The sequence below is a fragment of the Cyprinodon variegatus genome, unplaced genomic scaffold, assembly GCF_000732505.1.
Source record: "Cyprinodon variegatus isolate N-32 unplaced genomic scaffold, C_variegatus-1.0 Scaffold143, whole genome shotgun sequence".
Taxonomy (NCBI): domain Eukaryota; kingdom Metazoa; phylum Chordata; class Actinopteri; order Cyprinodontiformes; family Cyprinodontidae; genus Cyprinodon; species Cyprinodon variegatus.
The window spans coordinates 570,383-593,931 of NW_015150596.1; the positions used below are offsets into that span (position 1 = coordinate 570,383).

Below are 23,549 nucleotides of genomic sequence, written 5' to 3' on the forward strand. Positions count from 1 at the left end.
TATATATATATCTATATATATATAGATATATATATAGCATTATTTTGTATAAGGAAAATCAGTATTTGTATGTAAAGAGGACACCCTTAACAATCAGCAACTTCATTTTTATCTCTGTCTTATGAATTTTAGTTATAAAATTAGAAATATTCATGTCCCATATGCAAATATTTACATAATACACCCTTGCAATCTTTTGCATTTGATGTTTATCACACCAAAATACAGCCTTATGGTTGTTGACGTTTAAACTTTACTCATGTTTTTTCAAGTGTACAGTCATTAGTCATAGTTTCATATACTGTTAGGGCTTTGTGGCTTTAGAGTGTGTATGTGCTCTGCGAATATCAAAAGCGTCACATAACAGAGAACATTTCCACAAAGCGGCCCCGACATTAAAGCCTGATAACATACATGGCTGTGATTGAGGGAAATATTGCTGCAGAATGCAAGACATTTCGTAAACTTTCAATTTTATAGAGGTCTAAAAAACAAGTAAGAGGAAGTTTGTACTGTGGATAAAAAAACCTCATAATCTGTCAATGAATTTAAAGCGCCTAACTAAAACTCCCGCTGTGCATTCTTGCCTTTTATATTTCACCAATAATGAGGCTTAATGTGGATCTCAGTGGAAAACATTCAAGCAAAAGAAAACATATTATATGGCAATCCTTTGCAGATTTCTGCAATTGATTTGTAAAGTAATTTCTATATAAAAGAAATGCCACATAAAAGTCAAAGGAATTGAAGTGATCTTACAACATGCCGTGAATATTATCTGATGGATCTTGATTTGTGTGTTCTCTTCTTAGACCCTGCCCAATATTACCAGAACTTTCAGAAATGATCCGAATCTACAACAGCCAATACTACAACTTCCTGCAGCAGGCGGATGCCCTTCGTCAATCAGGTATGCTCTGCGATGTCATTATCTCAGTGCAGAGCCAAACTTTTCGGGCACACCGGTTAGTTTTAGCCTGTGCTAGTAGAGCGTTAGCGCAGCACCTGGCCAAAGCTGACTCGGACAGCCCAGCCCTTTGCACGTTGGAGTATTTCACTCCCCAAACCTTCCAGCAAGTTCTGGACTTCACTTACACTCAAGCTCTTGAAGTGCCAGCAAAAGACCTGAAGCAACTGCTGAGAGCTGCCCAGCTCTTAGAAATGCAGCTGCTGGAGGACCAGTGCCGCAAACAGCTTGACTGTCTCGAAGCCAGAAAGGAAGATGAGAGCAGAGAAGCGGCTGACCTCAGAGAGGAAAAGAAAGGTTTACAAGAGACAGATCAAACGCAAAAAAGTAAAATTCTCGAGAACAAACTCCAACAGATATCCTCCCCAGAAGAAAAATCAAGCGTTGGCATCATCATGGAAAATGTTTCACCTGCCGATTCTAATGATATCCGTAACAACCAAAAATCCCCAAGAAGGAAGGCAGGATTGTCCCCAATACCAGCAGCACTGTGCAACAGAGATAGCGTGATTACCAGGTCCAACACTAGCAGCTCATCTTTTTCCCCTGCATGGGCATTCCCAAACATGTGGGTCTCTGGGAATCACTTTAAAACCTTAGGCCAAATTTCTGAGAACTACTCAAACTTCATTGCAGCTCATCCCCTTCCATCTTCCAACCAGACCTCTGTAATGTACCCATTCTCCCTTTCTTCTCAGCACATGTTCCCTTTGCTTAGTTCCCATTTTCAAACTCCCTTACAAAATGCTGCACTGGGATACTCACACTTTCACCCCCATCCCTATGCTCACGGATGGACCTCACGAATGGGCAGTATGATCAAGAACAGTCTTTTGAAAAAGAAGAAATCAAGCCAAACAAGTCAAACTGGGGAGACAAGGTAAGACAGCCTTCTGATTTAACTTTGAAAACGTTTTTTTTGCACAAAGTCTCCATGGTTTTCCTACTGCAGACTCATTTTAGAACCCCCTGGTCTGCTCAGTTGTTCCTTTGCGACAGCTACCATACTTGACTCACTGCTGGTCGGGTAGAGGTGTGTTTGTGCGTGTTGTGGGTGCGTGTGATCGTGCCTCCTGCACTTTCCTGCTTGATTGGTTTCAACTGTTAACCCTTCCCTGTCCCATCAATTGTGTTGAGGTCTCTTTTGTGAAAAAAAACAAAAACAATCCAAGTCACTACAACACAACTTTTTTCTTTTTAATGTTATTTAAGTCCTTTGATGATTTTTTTTAAAGTGACATTGAAGTTTCACATATTTAGAATAAATTACATCTGAGATTTCTTTTCGCTTTTCAAATTTCTGTTTCTATGCAAAAAGCCAAAATTCTCTCACGTCACTATAAAGAAGCAGCATTTGTGAATAAAGGGGCCCCCCCTCCAATTCTCCCTAACTTAACTCAATTTTATATTTTCCACCCACTTAAACGTATTTTCTCTGTTTCGACAGTGCGTCTACACCACAAAAACATAGTTCACAATGTAAAAGAGACTTTGTGGGGGAAAAGAAGACCTTCCATGGTGTCTCCCACTCATTTGTTCTTTCTAATCAGATCTTTCAAGAAAGGAAAACTATATCTATACACCTCAAAGTGCTATAAATATCTCTGCATTTTAGTAACAGGGAAAGTAAATAAATTGTATGCAAACTGACATTTTCCTGTTCAGAAATAAAATCCAGAAAATATCTTTACAAAAATGGGTCTTTGGCACACAGGTATTTGTTGTTTATTTGATTTTTTGTTTGTTTTTTTAACATCATAACATCTGCAGTTGTCTCACCGCAAAATATTCTTTGTGTAGCTTTCCAGAAGCGCAAAAAGTTAGGGGAAGACTTGAAGATTGCCAACACTGCAGTAAAAGAGTCCTTTGTGATCCACTGCTGCGGGAGTCAGGCTCCACACGATTGGGTAAGAAAACAATCACACAAAAATGGTGAATATTAGAACAAGTATGGCACACAGAGCACATTGCTGTTACTACAATTGCAGGAGGGGTGATTCTGAGTAAAACAGGTCAATTTAACAAAATAGTGAAATACTTCAGTGTGACCCCTAACCTTGGTTCCATCGATGCAGCTACGCAATGGAAAGTGATAAAGAGAGTTGTGGTTTTGAAAGCATGGTGCAATAGGAGCAGTAGTGTGGTTACCAGATACAGCTAGATATATACAGTACAGTATGTGCTGCAGTGAAAGCGCGGTTTGTCCTTAGGCAAAAAGTCTAACAAATTTGATGTGTTCTGATAAATTCTTCTGAAGATGACAGCACAAACAGGATCTGCATGGGGGCCTCTGCAAGGGCCTCTGCAAGAGTGAAAGTGTAAAACTGAGCAGATAAAGACTTTTATTCATTTGATAGAACGGTATGTTCATGTTTTGACAGCTACGAAAAACAAAAAAGTGGTATTACCATGGTGAAGATAAGAGTAAAATTTAGAGTTGCTTAATTCTACAATAAATATCTAAGCAGCACAAAATGCAGAACGACAAATTGGACAGGAAACACAGACAAACGGTGACAGATCTCGCTAGGTTGCGTTTTTTAGAGTGGTAGGTGTTGAGTTGTTGTGGTCGATTCTCTCCTGTTTTTTCCTCTCACTACAGTAGGCCTATACCCGCTCCATATTTCAGCATCCTGTCTATAGGCTACTGTGAGGGCTATGTTTTCTCTTTAAAAAAGCCAAAAAAGCATGCAGGACAGCGAAACCTCCACTTTTTTTAAAAACCTCAAAAATCACACCTTTTGTAAAAGATTTAAAGAGATGAACTCGAAGAGCTCACAGGAAAGAAACCTTACACATGGTTATCTATACTCTTGCAACAGGATGCTTAATAAAAATATGCACTTAGTGAATACTATGTGACAGAAAAACCTCATTGTAGAGTTCACAAAATTTTTTCTGGGTTGCTTTAATAAATATAGTTAGAAAACTTTTAATTACATAGTATTGACATTTAATTAAGCTTTTGTCTCAATGTTAAGTTGACTAGGAACCTAATACTTATTTACCATGAGGAACCAGCCTGAAGGCAGGATTAAAAGCAGATATAAAATTAAAATAAAATAAAGATTTAATTGAAAAAATCAAGTTAAATTAAGAACATAAACCAAAAATATGAATATAAAGTGAGAATTGTTTCAGATTATAGAAAGCAGTGTCAATATAAGAAGATCTGTTATTTTGAGATGTAAAAAAAAAAAATCAGTTTTTTCAGCTTAAATTTCAGAAACAGATCAAAAAATTTGCCAGTTAGGTTTCTGATATTTGAAGCATCAGTTGGTAAAATTTCAAATGAATAATATTTCGTGGTACCCTCCTCAACTGTCTGTTATTCTTTTAAAAAAGTGAATCCTTTTGGTAACCCCTATGTAATCACGCATGTATTTTATTTTCTTAAAAAAAAAAAAAAAAAAAACTGTTAAGAATCATTTAATGTGGTATATCCTGTTGTGCACGGTATGTTTTTTAACACCATTTATAACTGCCATTCAGACATTCTAATTTGGTTTGCCACAGGTCAAAGCTGCGATGGATGTCAGTTCTGTGGAAGAGACGCTGTGCAACTCGAAGCAAACGGCACAGACCACAGAGGCGAAAAACCCTACCAATGCAAACACTGTCCCAAGAAGTTTAGCCTAAAACATCAGCTCGATACCCATCATCGCGTCCACACTGGTAATTGTCTTACAACTGTTAACAGTTCTTTATATTGCCTGGAGTCATGTATTTAAAGAAAACTCTTTATAAATCATTGTCCATTTATTAATCAGTTTGAAAAGGCCTGTGCTAACTGCGTGTGTGTGTGTGCGTGTGTGCGTGTGTGTGAGTGGTGGTTGTCGGGGGCAGCAAACTACAACTTGTGGGAAAATTAGTTGGATAGACAAATTTTAGCATGGAGTCCAGAAATCTGGCCCTTTTTGGAAGAGTAGGTAAACTGTAGGGCCGCTGAAAGAAAATCTTTTGCACAAGCCAAGGAGTAATGGCAAACATGTTAAGAGAGGTTCAATCGTCAAATGAGACCAAAGTTAAACTATTTGGCCTACGTGCTAAACATGTTTTTTTTTCTCTGGTTAATATACTTAAAAGCCAGTCGGCCCTATGGGTGTGGTGTTTTGGGGAGGCTTTATTTAGCATAAAAAGGGAACATTCAGAGTTGGGTAGGTGGATGGAACTAAATACAAGACAGTCCAGGAAGCAAATGCATGAGCCGATGCGAGACCTGAGACTTGACAAGAGATTCACATGGGTGGTTTAGAATAGAGCATAATCACATTTAGACACAGATCTGATTTTGGGTATTTGGCAATACCTGGAAGTCTATCTTCACAGAGGAATGAAATTCATATACTGCGTTAAATTTTAGATTATCTGTGCTTTGGAGATTTTTATCTGTAAAAACATTTTTTTAAAGGTTGCATAATTGTTCTTCTAATTCAGAATTAAACAATTATTTGTACTGACCTGACAAATAAGAGGGTAATAACTATTTACATGTCCCTCTGCATTTCAGTAAACTCTTAAAAAATATTAAACAATTCAAAGAGCAGCTTCACTCCACCGAACTGCTTCTAATTAAGTTATAGGATTTTGAAATGACACTTTCTAGCGACTTTTCGCACCTTTAGTTGCTTGCCTAAATCAAATACTGCATGTTCTAACCAAACATGCACCCTGACTCAAAAAAAGTTTTTTCTAAGTGAGACTACTTATTCAAATTAAAATCTTTCTATTAGCTGAGCTGTTTTGTAGTCAAATGACAATACGGTTCAACGTATATTGTAATAGAAAGTATTTTGCAATATTGTAATATACATACATTGCAATATGTAAGTACTGGTTTCTGGGGGGTGATTTGGAAATATGTTATCTTTGGTTCAATTGTAATTTATTTTATATTTTGTCTTTGTTTAATATAATTTTGACAAAATGAATCAGATGTTGTTTATTGACTACTCTAACCTCCCCATATCTATTATATTAAATTGCAATAAGATGCATCAGATTTTGTGGTCTTGAAAAGACAAACCTTTTACCATCTTTAATGGGTATAATTTTTATTATACTATACAAAGCCTTTCATAAGCTGATTAGTTGTTGTTGAAGAAATAAAGGGGGTTATGCTAAGGTGTGGTAATATGCAAATATCCTCATACTTTCTTGAACGTATTCTCTTACGCATTTCTGTTTTTCCAAAGTGCTGAACATTTTTCTAAAGAAGGCTAGAGGTAGAGTTTTAAATTGCTTTCCAAGCAGCTCACTGTTTTCCACTCATTTTAATATCATGAACAACTCAAAACAGACAAACTGAAACTGTCAGATCTCAATCTTCCATGAGGTAGAAGATCTATCATTCAAAAGTAAAAATCTGGGCTACATGCAGTGCGGCTGAAATTTGCATTCCTGATAAGGTGGAATGCAAACCTCTAGATCATATATATATATATATATATATATATCTATATATATCTATATATATAGATATATATAGATATATATTCTTTTTATATCCTTTTTTAAGCTCTTGTATGGCATTTTTCAGCGTTAATGTGCATGAATATGATAATTTGATAACATTAAGAACTCAGTTTTTTCTCTAATATTCATAAAAATTTGCATCTTTATATAATATTTCTAATATCTAATCTAATATTTCATATTTGGATTACTTGTAATAACAGGCATAAGCTGACTACCTCTCTAAAAGACTATAATTAGTCTGAAAGCTGGAAGATGCAAACATTTCATGCTGCAAAAACAGTTTTAGACTTTCATTATTTTCTCCAACTGTCACACATAAATATTACTGTAGCTAATGATTTTCTAAAGATTTTTGTTACACTAACATAAATCAGATAAACAAACTGACAAAGTGGAACAAAGCCTCAAGTTAAGTTAGATCTGGATGATTATGATGTAAGTGTCCCAGTTTAGGTGATTTCACGCTTTAATGCAATTCATCTCTGAAAAGGAAAGAATTTTTCACAGAAGTGATAGAATTTACTCATCATTACAGGTCTACGTTTTGCCAACATCTGACAAAAACAAAAAAATATGCAGAAGGAGCAAAGGCCAGAAAAATAAATGTTAGATTCTCTCTTCCAACACCTTTAACGTCTTCCTTCCTGCCTGTTCTTTTGTCTTAAGGAGAGAAGCCATTTGAGTGTCGCCTCTGTGGTCAACGCTCACGGGACTACTCTGCTATGATAAAACATCTGCGGACCCATGATGGGGCTGCACCCTACCAGTGCACCGTGTGCCTGGAGTTCTGCAGCAGCCTGGTCGCTATGCAGAGGCACATCAAGAGCCATGCAGTGCAGGACTTCCCCCCTGACTGGAGCATCAGCAACACCTACTTATACATCTCCCACATATGAGACCATCCTAACAAGCTGTAGCCTGGTGTTCCTTGTGTAAGACTGTTAAAGTTCAGTTAAGCACTGTACTGATGATCATAGCTAATAATCTGCTTTACCCAACCAACAGTAAAGCTCGATTTAAAAAGAAATATATTGCTCTTCTTGGAAGTATTAAGAGCTAACTAGGCTTTGAAGGGTGTAAAATCTATGCAAAGTGAAACTGTTCTCTATTTGCATTCACAGTAATAGGAATTCCATGTGCAGTACTATTTTCCAGTGACATTAAAGGTTTTGAAAGTGTTTACCGGGCATTAAAGCCACATCAGCATCTAATCCCCGATGCATGACGCAGGAATCCTCCCTCTGACTTTCAAAATTATTAGACCGCTTTGCAGCTGTGAACTGGGTTTTTAGCGCTCTCAAGAGGACATTTACTGAAAACAAAATTCTGCTTCCATTGACATGAGGCTTTGTATGCTATTGACTATGAGAATTATCTTATAACAAGGTAATGATAATACAGTAAAGATCAAAGAGAATAGTGGAATTACCTTGAGCTTGGTAGGGTTATATGTATGTTAGTATGCATGTGTGAATGTTGGCATTTCTTGAAAGCTGATCCCCTAGTATTTTACAGATTATTGTAATCAGTGAATTCTGAGGTATCAAGACTTAAATTTAATTTGTATTAAAGAAATGTTTTTTTAACTGCAGTTTTAGGCAGTTAACGGTTAATATATTAGTATTACTGCTCGATAGAAATGAATGTATTCAAACTGTTAGAAGTATTATCGTCTGATCTAGTGATTTATGATTTCTTTATTTTAGCTTAAAAAACTACTAGATTACTTTTAGCTTTCTCATAGCTCATTACTTTTTTTGGAAAATACAATAAATAAAAAAACATTTTCAGATATCTTGAATAAATGAGCATTTAAGATTGTTTTTCTATTAGTGGGGGTCTTTTGTCTTTCTGTCACTGCCAAATGCATGTTTCTATTCATTTAAGATTATGTCCTTCCGATTAAACAGTACTCAGCAGACGAAATGCTTTTTATAAAAGTTACACACAAAGGTATTAAACTGATGTTTTCTCAGTAGTTTATGTTTGCAATACGAAGTATTATACAACGCTTCCTGAAGGGAGCTTCTAGTAATACTCACAGGCCTTCTTCCACTATAAGATAAGTGTGGATTTTAGCAGCATTATCATAATATGTAAAATAATGATATTCAATAAATATGTATTTTTATTTTCCAGCCAATCATTTATCAAATATGCCATGTTACTACTGCACGAAATAAACATGCTTGCCAATAAGAGTAAACTTCCGAGTTCTTGCACAAATCTCATTTAAATGGGTTAAAACATATTAAGCCATAATTTCCTGACTGAATTAAGCCTCTAAAAGAATTTACAAAAGCAGTAGCAGTTACCATGGTGATTCTGTGCCGCCAGCCTGCTCCAGGCTTAACTAAGCCTGGTGCCTTATCTGTTTTTTATCTGTCTATATAAAATTACAACTAATACAGATTGGTTTTTACTCAAGTACTCTAATTATTTTAACATTATGGATGCCTACACCATTATTAACTTTAGACTTCTTTACATTGACATTGTTACTGTTCGATTGTGTTTTTATGGTAGGCTGTTGTTCCAAGTTTGGCACAAAGGCCTTTAATTAAATTTTATGGCATGCATTGAAGGAGTTAGAGAAATAGCTAATAAAGAAGCTGGTTTCTTGTCCTCAAACCTAAGCCATATGCGTCTTCCTTCACAGTGATTTGTCCTTTTTTAATTATTCGTAAAAAGTACCTGAATGAGCATTACAGCTTTCCTGGAGTTGGCATCAGCTACCTGTGCAGACTACAGGATCCCACATTTCAGCACAACACATAGCAGAGCCATGACCCATTGACCATTTTAAAGATGCTGAAAAATGTATTATGGTTACTATTTGCTAAACCATCAGAAGTGCCTATAAACTGTTATACGGACATCTTCATTACCTTTTCCTTCAACAGAAGTATGTACTGCATTGAGGAGGGAGTAAATCATTGAAGGTAATATAAAGCAGGGCACACAACACAAACTTTAGAACAGGTGGACTACTTGTTGTTTTTATGAAGGACACCCTGACTCCATCCCCTTTTCAACCAGAAATTATTTTTGTAAATAGAAGTCAACTACACACATTTATTATGTGCACTGAATTACCTGAACACAACTTATTGCTTAATATGATGTATTATAGTGACTGCAAGGCCTGGCGTCATTTCAAGAAGCAGGTTTAAGAAATTCTGATTTAAGTCTGCAAATCATAATTGATCTATCCAAAGCTCTGGAGTTTTCATTTTCACAACGGCTGTTATGAATTTGTTCAATCAACTCTAATTAGGTCCACTCAGAGTTTAACATGTGTGAAAAGCCATTATCAGTGGAACGCCAATTCGATGAGTCACCATGACAACAGGCAAAATGAAGTACCTAGTTCATTCCACTAGATCTAGAGTTTTTAATGAAGAAATACAAAAAATTGAGAATTTGTTTAAAAGACAGAAACAGCGCTACAGATTCAAAGAAGAGGAAGATGACGAAGGAGAAGTTTGTTGCTTGAGTTAGTGCGTATATGAATTGGGTTATGGCAGGCCGTTATTACATTTATTAAAAGCACTCTCCTCTCTGTTGTTCCATTTTTAGATCACTAAAATAAGATTCTTCCTGATTAAAATCCCTCCTAGAATTAACTGTAATTACATTTTTCCAGTAGAAACTGAATATCAGAAAGTAAAAAAAAAAAAAAATAAATTATACTAGTAAGTATTAAGTTTTATATACCTAAAAATATTTACACATTTTAAGTGGCCGTTTTGACATTTATGAGCATGATTGAATATGTATTTATGATATTTGAAATACATAGCTTCATAGTGAAAATAATTCAAATGCTGACCAGAAACATTAGAAGATAATATGGAGATCTGAAATGAACTTCTAGACATCAGAATATTTATTCTAGATGTTAAGAGTGGCAATTTGTTGGAAATTTTCATTTTGACAGGGACACATTTTATTTCCAGATATCAGGAATACATATTCCGTAAAACGAATTCGTATCAAAATCTACAACTCTAAATTGATCTAGCCTAAAGTGTGTGCGACGTGACAAGCTTAAAAAGCCATCATCAGACTGAACTATAATAATATATTTTCTAAATAAAATTTTTGCAGCAGAAACTGAATCTCAGAAAAAAAAAGTATACTATTAAAAATAAAGTTTTATATACTTGTCCTTGAGTTTAAGTGGCCGTTCTGGGATTTATCAGCTTGACTGATTATGTATTTATAATATCTAAAATAAATTTCTTCATAGATTCTAGACATCATGTCAGGGCTCCTGTCTGTGTGTTTGTTTTTGTGTTTGTCTCCCTTCCACCAACAGGAGGCGCCTGGTTCCAGGTCGCCTCCTCACACACCTGCTGATGGTTACCTCATTAACGGAGTGCTCTTAAGCTGCTGACTGCCACTACCTCGACGCCAGAGTGTTTGCCAGTTTTTGGTACTCTAGCCAAGCTGAGTTTTCACTGAGTAAGACTGAGTTCTTGTCTCGATGAGTTTTAACTTTGTTTTTTGTCTTTGCCTCTCGGCAGGAAGTCATCCTGCAAACTGGACCTTTTCGGACCTCCTCTCCCAGGAGGGATCAACTGAGTCTAAACTGAGCCTGGAATTCAAACAGGAGGTTTGGATCCAGTCTCCTTTAAGGACGTTGAAATTACTCTCTGAGCAAGGGAATCATCTTCACTACGACCCGTTCAAGTACAGCAGGAAATCTGAGTGGCAATCAGCTTCTCCGTTCCCCTACACTGTCTGAGTTCTAGGTAAACCCTGTTCCGCCCTCCACCGAGTCAGACAAACTCTGGAAAACCAACACACAGCTTGGAGTCAAGGATCCTTCACTTCTCTGGAAACGTGAGTCAACAATCAGATCCTCTCCTTCAAGATCAACGAATCAAATTTCCCACTGAGCCTGAACCAACAGTCTGTCTTCCCCTCGCCTTCCAGTTCTGGCTGAGCAGAGTTCAGGGAAACTCTGAACCGAGCTTAACATCTTCAATAAAATCCATCAAACTCTTCATCCGTCTCTCTCTGTTTGGTTTCACTGCATGTGGGTCCGAGCCTTAGATAAAATCAGGACACATCAAGAATATTTATTCTACATGTGAAGAGTGTCATCTTGACAAGGGAAAAGAGTATATGTTTTTTCAGATACCAGGAATACCTATTCAGCAATACTAATACATTGTCAGGGTTTGGTTGAGGTTTGAGGATCCAAATATAGAGGCTGAGAGGTAGATGTGAGTTCTTGCAGTTTTTAATGAATCAACACAGGTAACAGAGGCTGGAATCCAAAATCCAACTTAAAATGTAAAACTTAACCAGAACCAAGTAGACATCAGGAGAAAAGAGCATGTAGAGTCAGGGAAAGGCAAGGAGAGACGAGGTAAGACGAGGAACCAGCACTGAGGAGCTGCACAAGGAGAGTATTTATGGTAGACTGAACAAAGAGAAGACTAACGAGCAGATTGGGAACAGGTGTGAAGAGAGCAGTCCAGGAAGGAGCTAGGGAAAAGGAGACAAACACAAGAGGGCAACAAATAAAAACCTAAGAACTCAAATATATCCAGAAAATACAACAAAATAGGAATTAAACCAATAAAACTGGAAAACATGGAGCAAAGTAAAACATAACAGAACCAAGACAGTGACATATCAAATTGGCTTGCCATAGAAATTGTGAACATGATGATATAACGGGTTTATTCCTTGAATAGTAGTGAATCAATGTATACTATTTAGGGTCAAACATCTGGCAGCAGCGTATTACTATCTGAATAAACAGCTGAATTAACAAATCTATTAATATTTAATCTCAAAATAATCTTAGTAATTCCTCAAGCAACTACTGTAAAAATAAACAGAAAAAATAAAATGATCCGCTTGTGGCTCATATTAAACAAATCAAAAACAAATAAACTGAGTTGTAGAATCATCTCCCTTTAATTATTGGTGAAGAAAGTGCCCATCATTCTCTGACATGATCCTCGTCAAATGACATGCAATATTTGTTTAAAAAAAAAAAAAAAACAGTGTGCGTATGATATTTTTTCATTGTATGCACAAAACTACGACCAGACTCTCCTGATTAAATCAGAAAATAAAATGGTGAACTGTAATTACATTTTTCCAGTAGGAACTGAATTTCAGAAAGTAAAAAAAAAAAACAAATGGAGACAGAGGACACTCCGTGTTTACTGAAGAAAACCTGTTCCCGACCAGGTTAGCTCTAGGGAGAATGTTACTATGGTGACTAAAACAGAGGTTGACTAAACTCTCTTTGTAAAATGGAAAACTCAGATTTTCCCATACCTCAGGTTTAGAAAACTTAGTTTTCAGTAAACCTCCTTCGTTAAATGGACCCCAGGCAGAGAAAGGCACATGCAGAATCTGAGTCAAATATGTGCAGAAAAGGAGTGGAGAGGGACCACAGTACAAATGGCGGAGTTTGTCAGACCCTAACCCCTTCCTGTATTCAGGCCCGCTGCAACAAAGCAAGCAAAACAAGCAATTTTTTGTGGCCCCGAGCGGGCTGGGGGGCCCCAGACAATGGCTAACCCGGTTTTGAACTGCATAAATTGACTAACAGTATGAGTGCGAATCATGAGGGCTAAATGTTACCATATAGGGTAAAACTCCATCAAAGAATAGTGGTGACCTGCTCCTCTTGTGCCGCTCTGGTTATGAGGCTGATGATCTGCACCTGTGTGGTGAACAATCTGGTGGGATCAACATTAAATTCCCCCAAATCTTTGACAATATAGTGATTATTATTTAATTATACCCAGTCACAAATACATGGTAACATCTATCATAATAATTATGCTTGGGACAAGCTGAACATATTCAGCATATTTTTTTTCTCTCCCCATCGCCACCAGGATGTGCTGCAGGACCCCCAGCACCCCCACTTCCCCATGATAGTAAGGAAAGACACATTCCGGATGTTACACTTTTTATTGCTTAATGAGTAAATATGCAAAAATTCTTAATCATTTTTTTTATTAAATTTTTTGTTCTATCTCTGAGCAATAGATGTCCCTTAATTCCTTAATCTAAAATAAAAATCTGGTCACCTTAAGCTGGAGGAGCTCTTTTAAGCCTTATAACATTTCTAGAATAAATTTCTGTCCAAACCAAGTCATACACAATCTCAAGCAAAAATACAAAAATAGGGCAGTAAAGTGCAGTCTATTTGTCAGTATTACATTTTATTCATGCTCTTGCTTTTTTACAATCCATGTCAATTTTAGTGAAAAAATGCTTAACCAAAATTTGTTTATCAATAGATGAATCTATACACATTTAAAAGTAAAGTAAATCTTTGAAGTCCTTCCAGGATTCTATTACAGAATCTGCTCTGCACTTGCTTCGTTTTCATTACTGTCTGACCTTTCCTCCTGAATGTCACCGATAGTAAACCGAACATGAGACGGAGACTTGTCCTTGTCCTCCATAGCTGTTCTCTCTGCAAAAGCTACCCAGTCTCTGCAGGCCTTGTGGCTTTGGGCATTGCAATCAGCCAGAAGCATCAGCTGGTGTGCTTGGCTGGCACTACAGTTAGGCAGTGGTACCTTGTAGGTGCTGTGAAACCGACGCAGATCCACTCGAAATGAGCCTTTCTCCAATGTCATACATGGTTCAAAGCGTGCACCCCACTCAATCTCTGTTTCAATGTAAGATGTTTTGGCTTGGCACATCATTCCTGTTGGGAAAAGGTTAAAAAAACACACACATTAAATAGGTGGATCCCTTGTAATTCCCACTGTGGGCCACATGATGTCCCTATTTGTTCACATCTCCACACACAAGGAGAGGAACACCATGATGCCCATCTTTGTTACTAAGAAACGATTACATATTTCCTTTGTGTACCTGTGTGTAGTAAATAATTCTGAAACCGGATAACTGATTTTACCAGGTGCAGTTTCTTTAAGATGATAAACATTGTTATTTAGCTAATGCAAGTAAAACTTTACGCAGATTTTTTTTAGATTTCTGAGATTTTGCAAGATGATTATGGGACTGGTTGACTTAATGTTCAATATTTGAACATTAAATGAAGTCTGCGCATATGGATTTAGGTTAAGCTCATTTAAAAACGAAAAATAAAAACAACCTTAGGACTTGGAAAACATACAAGCCATATTTCGTTCAGCGGTGGAGTATGGAGTATAGATTTGCACTGACAAAAAACTGCTGATTGTAATTTGTTTGTATTTTAGTCTATCACAAAAAAAAGGCAAACATAATCATGCTGATCAACTGACACCAGCAAACTTTTAGAAGACTCCAACAGATGTCATCAAGTACCCAAGTTATGTTAGAGCTGGTTCAATCTTGCATGTGGAGTTTTGGGTGGATACTGCAGAGGATGATAAAAGAAAAACAAATATCTTCAGAACTTTAATGGGGGAAATTGCCATCTGGTTTTCATCACAAAGCAGTCCAATGTTTGTTGTTGGTGCAAAACCACCCTTAACACAACGCAGAATCTTTGAATACGGATCAAACATTTTGCTGTTACAGCAATACTGATAACAAGAACATCTTGGAAGGAAGCGTTTGATAAACATATGTAAAGATAACAGCAAATATTTCTCCCTTTTTCTAAATTTGAGCTACTTTGTGCCTCTTGCATTTTATCTCAGTCATGCATATGTGAAAAGTAAAAAGAACATTTTATTTGTTAAATAATGTTTGAGAACAACAAATAAATAAAGGATTGACTGACATGGTAGATAGATCAGGAGAGATTGCCTGATTAGCGATTGACCTGGCTAACTAAGAGAAATATTAAATAGATTAATTAAACACAGAGTAATATATTTCAAGTGGAATTTTTGTTCTATCAAGTTACGGTTAAGTAACCTATGGTTGTGTTATGATAAAACATTTCTGTACATATATTCTTTTTCATTGGACTTATGTAATTTTCCTTTTTTTGTTTCTGAGTTTTGTCATTGTAAACCATCTGAATTGAACGAAAGAATCTCCTATAATAAGTTTAATAAAAAAATACAGTCACATTGGAAAATGTACGTCCAGGTTTGGGGTTTGATTCTACTTTTTATTGTTGTTGTCCTTTATTTTCCATTTTTATTAGTTTAATCTTTTGACAGTAACTCGGGTTAATTTATTCCTTGTCTCTAGTGGTTCTTTGTTAGTTTTAGATTTATTTTCTTGTCTTCTGTGCTTAACCTCCCTTGAACACTGCAGCCATTTTTCTCTCCTTGGTCTCTCTTCTGCTCTTTCCTCCCACATCTGCAAGCTGTTAGCCACAGGTATTTTCCCATTTCCCTGAATTCTTGTGTTCCCTGGTCTTTCTCTTGTAAATTTGTTTATTTCATTAATTAAACATCAAAAGACTACTTATATGTATAACATTCTTTAGAGAAATCAGAGACTACGTGTGAAGAAAAAAATAATCTAAAGCAGAACTAGACCCTAAAACATGCCAATGATCCAAAACAAACCAGTAAAATCACCAGCTTTATCCCAAACAGGCACCTAAATAGTAAACCTAAGTATTTGGTGTAATTCCAGCCTTTATGAGTAATCTCATGAATTCTGCACTAAGAGCAGCCCCTAAAAAAGGAGTATTCGTCACTATTTTATGTAGAACAGTGATTGCACAGCTTCTACAGAAAGTAGCTACTTTATCTGTGCTGTGCTCACCCAGTAAACAATATTTCCACTTTTTCTAATCAGTGATCGGTGATCTAAGGCAAAGCACGATCATTTCGTCTAAAAGTTAAGATAAAATGAGTCTTTTAGAAACTAATCTACCAAGTGATAGCAGCTTTCAGCAAGTGTCTACATTGCAAAAAGGTCAGAGAATCTAAAAGAAAAAACAATTATTTAGAAAAGACCTTCATATGGCTGAATGTATCCTTTCTTTATAATACCAGAATTAGTAAATTCTAGTAAATGTTTTTGTCACTCTACCAACCTAAGTTTAGCCTGTCTACCCTTAGGCTTTTCATTGCCTTCTTTTTTTCAGAAATGTTTGCTCATCCTTAGCTGAGCTCTTTGAATTCAGCTTGGTCTTCTATTTCATAGCTGTTTTTTTGATCAAGGCAAGTCTCCTCATAAGTCTTTTCAAATAAATAAATTTTGTTACCTCAAAAAGTCGCTTGATTAAGCCAGTGGAAGTCCTTCATCCTGAGTCAATCGCTATACCTCAGAATTTCAGATTCAAGTGTTAGACTTTTCTCTTCTTACCAGTACTCCACTAATTAATGCTTAGAACTGATTTTTGGAGTTTTTCTTATGCTCTCTTTATCATTTGCAGCAACATGTTTGAAGATTTTTTGGACCAGTTTTATTGGCTTCTTCAGAAACTCCTGTTCTTCCTACCAGATTGAACCCTCCTCAAGAGCCTCACGATTTTCTGCTCTTGTAATAATCTCAGCAATGTTTAAGGCACCTTGTATTGACGGATATATTTTCTCGGTTTCATTGTGTCAATGATTTCTGCTCTGATCTAAACAATGTGAGAACCGTTGATCACGAAGTTCAGGACCCAGTCAGCCAGGGTTGGACTCAGTCCAATTGAGAAAAGAATCCGCATCAAGGGCCATGGGATGAGGACTTATTTTAGGTCTCCGAATTGTTTTTGTTGCTCAGTTGCAAGACAGCAACGTGTTTAACCCCTTCACCACTGCCACACCTCAATGGGTTCATGCCATTGGGGCGTGATGGCATTGACTCGTTTTCTCCATATGAGCTTTGAACTTCTTTTCCATCTCTTCTTCTTTGCCATTACCTGACCTCCATCTCTGCCAGTAGACCATTCCTATATCTCTGACTTTGACTTTACCTACTTTCTTAGCTTCAGACTCAAGCGTCTTAAACTCCAGTCCTAGTTCATTCTCCACCATGTTGCATGGCCCTATATTGACGAAGATGATTGCTTGGTGAAAATACTTTTTGTTAAGATTCTTTCTTGTTTAAGCTGTTTCATGGTTTTTCAAAAAAATACTTTATGTGCCCAAGTCTTTTACTTGTGTTGACAGTTTTCTTTAGATTCCTAATCCTTTTTCCTTTGTCTTTTCTGCTGTGTGTTGGTTATTAAATGTCTGTTTCTCTTATTGTCTCCTGCCCAAAACCTTTGTAACCTCTTTACAAGATTCAATAATTTGAGAAAACAGGAAATCTGTTTTACCAGTGGCATCTTTAGGGTAATTAAAGAAATTCTCTGTATATCTAAGACTTAATTAAAAAAAAAGGAAACATTTTTAATACTTCCTCCGTTCCTTAGGTGAATAAAAGGTCTATGCTATGATTTTATTCTAAAGGTCTGGTTTCAATAATAAAGTGATGTCTGGTTTTCGTAGCATCCTGTGGGATTTCCTGTCTTGACATCATTTCCTAGGTCTCCTTCTGGATCCTATTCCAGTGCATTTTTCTGTAAAGGGCTTCTTTAAGACTGTATGGCACGTACGTTCTCCTCATCTATGCAAATCTGACTGCTTTACCGCAAATAAGTGCTTTCTCATTTGTTGAAAAAATAAGAAGCATGAGCTACCAGCCCCTGTTAAAGGTCTCTTTGTTCAGTTTCTGCAGAATTGCAACAATCCAGTCAAAACCCTCTGGCTAAAAAAGAAAATTTAAAGGGAAGAAGGTAGTGCCTTTCCCTGGCCAGAAACGGTTCTCGGATCAAAGGAGTGGCTGAATTGCATAATGTCTGCTGTAATGTTTTAGGGTTGGGTTCTGAGACAAACAACTGAAAAGAGATTGTATTAGAAAAAATATGCATCTGCTCTTTGCAAAGCTTATGTAATTTGGTTACTAAGAACAGAAAATCCCCTTTCATTTTAACCTTGACAATCGCTATGTCTTACTAATATATTGCATCCTTCGAAACTTTTTACATTTTATTATATTATACAAAGTGCCTACTCTAATGGCCTGTGACAAAGAAGGGAATAAAAGTGAAATTAGAAATGATTAACGGTTTGCAAAATTTCTAACAAATTAAAGCCATTAAAGTATCACATGATGCACTTGGCTCTGGAATGCTGGTACCCCTAAATCACTATATTTTTTTTGTTTTCCTCAAGATAAACATGGAGCTTATAAGAAAATGATAAAATTATTATCCATTAAATGTTTAACAATTTTTTTTATCAGTTTTTCAGAACAATAGACATCACAGTAAGTTCAGTCTATCATAATATTACAGACTGTTAATATTATAATATTAACAGAAATATACTATTTTGCTTAATGCTTAAGGTATGATCACCCCTAACACGATTTTGTGGCCATAGCGAAAAATTTAAGCTTGCTTTATGCTTGATACATCTGTTAGGTCCACATAGTTTTTGGTTTCCATGCCCCTGTGCGCAGCGTCCATGCAGACAGATTTATGCACAGTACACCAAGGAAAGTTTCTAACTACGTAAACAGATCCACGCCGAAAAATGTGCACATGCAACAACAGCTCCAACCGGCGAAGGTGAAAATGTAAATATCTGGAACTCACTTCCTCCCGACCTCCGCAGTATTGACTCTCTCCCCTTATTCAAAGCCAAACTCAAATCCCATCTGTTCCAGCTCGCTCATCTGTGAATACACTGCTCTTTTCCTTATCCATGATTGTTTTTTATGTTCCTGTATCTGTATTTTGTATTTTCATCTCTCTTTTTATTTATCTTTTGTATTATTTGTAAAGTGACCTTGAGTGTCAAGAAAGGCGCTGCTAAATAAAATGTATTATTATTATTATTATTAAAGATATCCTGTGATTTAGCTTATAAATACCACCACTATTGACAGATTGAGGAAAAATCCTGGAAAGAAATGACTGCTGCTCTTGGACACCACAAAGAGGGTATGAAAAAATTGCAAGCGGTTGTTTTTTCTACTTTCTGTATTGTAGTGTTTCAAGCTTGGTGTTTGTACTCTACACACCCCCCTGAGTTAAATGGGGGAAAAGCCATACAGAGATTTGTATCCATTTTAATTTAGCCTCAGAAGGACTGTTGGTTGTCCTCCCTTTGTTCCAGTGCAGGCACCGGCCACCCGGCCAGCCACCGCTAACAGGCCTCTACATTCACAGTTGTCCTCCTCTGATCTCCCTCTGTGGTTCCCTAGCTCTGGAGAGCGGCACTGCCAGCTGCCTTGCCCCGGTTCTGGTGCTCTTTCTGGTGGTGTTCTTTGTCTGATTTCCATGTTACTTCAGTCTGAGCTTCAGAACACCATCACACCTTAAGCTTCATGGAAAGAAGATAACGTATAAAATAAGCTATGGAACATTTTCTCTGAAGACAGGACTTGAAAGAAGCTTATGCTTGCAAGCTGGTATGACGTCTGTCGCTGATAACTGTTGCATTACATCTCCTCCATTGTAGCCTAACAAACAAACTAACCATCTTTACCGAGAGGATAGAGCCAGCTAAATCATTCTTGACAAATCTACTGAAGTAAGTTTACTGAACTTATAAAATAAATGAAAAAAATCTCTGAAAACAGATCTTAAAGAAGCTTACAGTAGCCTGCTTGTATGACTTTTGTGAAGAACAGCATCTGATAACTGTCTCAGCACAGCTCACTCAGGGTTGAATAACAAACACACTACCTGCCCTACCTGCCATGGGGACAGACTAACTGGTGGAGTTACCTTACCATTATAGCAGAAAGCATAAGACCTCTCCGTGTATTTGGAAGCCCCTTTCCCTCATAAACTGTCTGCATCTGGTAAAATCAGCCTTTCCTGCTTATTGCAACGTCTTATATTTTTTTGGTTTGTTTCTCTTGCCTCTTCTTGGAAAAGATTATGGATGATGTTCCATTGCAATAGAAAGTGGAAGGTAGAATGATGTATGGTTGTTTTTTTCCTTGCTTTAAACTCCTCTGCCACAGAGAACACCCTTTTCAGATATATTGGATAAAATGCATAAGGTTTAAAAGTTTGTCCTCTTTCAGTTACTATAATAAAAAATGGTGATGCAACTTGGCTTCTCCCATTGGGTACATCCAGCCGTGTATTTATACACAAGTAATTTTAAGCTATAAGAAAGCATTCGTTCTGGATGTAAAGTTAGACTTTTGTAGAATATTTATTAATTATAGCGATACTTGGTTATTGATAATGAAAAGAAGAAATTGTTAAGTACTTTGCCTTTAAGATTCAATTAATGTAACTACAGCTGAAGTAACTACATATCTTACTACTGTGTTATACCTTTATAAAGTTAGTTGCTACTAACCTGTGGCCTCAACAATTCCTTCCAAGATAACAATTATCTCAAACTGTTGCCGTCTAAGTTGCTCAGGGCCCAGGTTCCACAGAGGACTGTTGACATCAATGTTGTGCTTTATGACTTGAGGTTCAACGAGGAAAAGTCTGTCCGATCCAGTTTCATAACCAAGATCAATCTCTGTCTGTTCAAGAGGCAGGAATTCTCCCTCGGCTGTCTGGCGGGACTTGATTAACTTTGCTCTAACCTTTGCATCCACCATGTGACTTTCTCTCAGGTCTCCGATACGAAACATCAGGCATAGCTGGTCATCCCGGTTTGCAATGACACATGTACGACTGAAAAGAAGTGTCTCAGCTCGCTTTTTAGGGCGGGATATTTTCACAAACATACAGCCCACCATGAGGGCATCTATCATGGAGCCTACAATGCACTGCAACATGACAAGCAGGACGCCCTCTTGGCAGGAAGCGGATACAGTCCTTGAACCATAACCAATGGTACGCTGTGTTTCCACAGAGAAGAGGAGAGCGGATATGAAACCGTCTATACCCACGTAGCAAGCATATTGTTCCCCATATTTGTTCTGATTAGTACCAAGAGGTCGCTCTTGTACTAAGTCACCTCTAATGGATGCGTTAATGTAATAGAGCCCAGCAAATAAGAACCAAGTCGTTATATAGCACATCATGAAAACAAATAGAAACCAGCGGTACTGGAGGTCCACAAAAGAAGTAAAAATATCAGACAGAAAACGACCCCTTTCATCAATATGGCCCAGGTTGACTCTGCACTTCCCATCCTTGGACACATAGCGATGTTGCTCTCTGGTTTCAGGGGGAATTCTGGGTGTTTGTTGGTTCTCACTCTCCAGTAGTTTACTGCGAGCCTTGGCAAGCCTCTCTATTTCTCTTCCAGGGCTAGAAATGCTGCTGTGTGCTGGTGAGATAGGGCTGCTGAGGAGAGGAGTGCTGTTGAGGAAATGGAGCGGGCTGGATGAGCCCATGTTTGGGACACTGAGAGCATGTCGACGGAACCTTGAGACATTGTTGGTTTCAATCAATGAACAGCGACGCCAATTACTCTGCTCTTTATCTGCGTTGTCTGAAGGGCAGGGAGGAAGCAAGCAAATGCTTGGATGAGGAATATCTGTAGTGCTTTTAGAACCTCTCTTGGTCGGTGAAAAATCAGGAAAAGTCCCTGGCATGGAGTTGTTGACTCTTCTGTCTGTCTCCGCCTAAGGAAAGAAATCCAGACGTAACCATTTCCAGCTGAGATCATAGCTAATGCACAAAAGTCACTGAGTGCATTGCAGTTCAACCCACTGCAGAGGCTAAGCTTTTTATTTTTAAACACAAATGCAATAATGACAAAGCACCACTATTTCTTTCAATTTAAAATATAAAGATAACCTGGTTACCATTTTTTTGGTACTTGGATTTTTTTGGCCCAAGTAAAGGAATTTTCTCCCACCAGATGTTTCACACATGAACACTTGAAGTTTCAAAGATTCAAAAACATCTAACATCCAAACACAAAGGTTTAATATAATAGAAATTAAGAAAAAAGTTTAAATCAAAATTTCAAGCAATTTTAGCTTTATTCCAGTTTCTATGTTTAAAAATGTATTTCACAAATAATGACATTTCTAACTTTTTCATCTTTTCTTTGTAAGTATACTTTTCTGGTAAAAAAAAAAAAAAAAAAAAAAAATCTTTAGATTTCAAGCACATCTTGGAACAATGCATCTGTAATCCCAAATAACTTTAACTGATTCTTTTTTGTGTGCATGTACATTTTGATTGAGCATTGAATTGGGACAAATATTCCTGTATTCAAATATAAAATTGTGCTTGAAAGTTTACGAGTCCGAATCTGACTCGTTTCCGGTGAGGGTTGGACTCCGCCAAGGTTGCCCTTTGTCACCGATTCTGTTCATAACTATTATGGACAGAATTTCTAGGCGCAGCCAAGGTGTTGAGTGGATCTCTCTTGGTGGCCTTAGGATTGCATCTCTGTTATTCACAGATGATGTGGTTCTGTTGGCTTCATCAGGGTGTGATCTACAGCTCTCACTGGAGGGGTTCGCAGCCGAGTGTGAAGCGGTCAGGATGAGAATCAGTGCCTCCAAATCCGAGACCATGGTCTTGAGCCGGAAAAGGGTAGAGTGCCTTCTCCGGGTCGGGGAGGATGTACTACCCCTTGTGGAGGAGTTTAAGTATCTTGGGGTCTTGTTCATGAATGAGGGGAAGATGGAGCGGGTGATCGATAGGCGGATTGGTGCAGCGTCTGCTGTGAAGCGTGCGCTGTACCGGTCTGTTGTGGTGAAGAGAGAGCTGAGCCAAAAAGCAAAGCTCTCGATTTACCGGTTGATCTACATTCCTACCCTCATCTATGGTCATGAGCTTTGAGTCATGACCGAAAGAATGAGATCCCGGATACAAGTGGCTGAAAAGAGTTTTCTCCGTAGTGTCTCCGGGCTCTCCCTAAGTGATAGGGTGAGGAGCTCGGTCATCGGGGGGGGGGACTCAAAGTAGAGCCACTGCTCCTCCACATCGAGAGGAGCCAGTTGAGGTGGCTCGGGCATCTGGTTAGGATGCCTCCTGGACGTCTCCCTGGTGAGAGGTTCCAGGCACGTCCCTCCGGGAGGAGGCCCAGGGGGAGACCCAGGACACACCGGAGGGCCTATGTTTCTCAGCTGGCATGGGCGCGCTTGGGATTCCCCCAGGGGAGCTGGCCAAAGTGGCTGGGGAGAGGGACGTCTGGGCCTACCTACTGAAGCTGCGACTCCCGCGACCCGACCCAGGATAAGCGGAAGAAGATGGATGGATGGATGGATGGATGGATGGATGGATGGATGGATGGATGGATGGATGGATGGATGGATGGATGGATGGATGGAT

At 37.8% G+C, this 23,549-nt stretch overlaps 2 protein-coding genes across 3 annotated transcripts in view; one reads left to right on the top strand and one right to left on the bottom strand.

The window, feature by feature from the left end:
• The window catches only part of zbtb32 (zinc finger and BTB domain containing 32), a 10,316-nt gene extending 1,451 nt beyond the window's left edge, over positions 1-8,865 (top strand). The window contains exons 2-5 of the mRNA XM_015376864.1: positions 813-910; positions 2,768-2,874; positions 4,484-4,642; positions 7,112-8,865. Coding sequence (XP_015232350.1) covers positions 813-910; positions 2,768-2,874; positions 4,484-4,642; positions 7,112-7,341 — 594 coding nt within the window. The 3' untranslated portion in view covers positions 7,342-8,865. The remainder of the gene's footprint in view (positions 1-812; positions 911-2,767; positions 2,875-4,483; positions 4,643-7,111) is intronic.
• A 4,621-nt stretch (positions 8,866-13,486) lies between these two features.
• The window catches only part of LOC107086092 (G protein-activated inward rectifier potassium channel 3-like), a 10,918-nt gene continuing 855 nt past the window's right edge, over positions 13,487-23,549 (bottom strand). Inside the window, exons 2-3 of one of the 2 annotated variants that reach the window (XM_015376845.1) lie at positions 20,656-21,883; positions 13,487-14,144 (exon numbers count right to left, since the gene is read on the bottom strand). In XM_015376845.1, coding sequence (XP_015232331.1) covers positions 13,786-14,144; positions 20,656-21,883 — 1,587 coding nt within the window. In that variant the 3' untranslated portion in view covers positions 13,487-13,785. Of the gene's footprint in view, positions 14,145-20,650; positions 21,884-23,549 lie in introns of those variants that run through there. The other variant, XM_015376846.1, reaches the window with a different exon arrangement.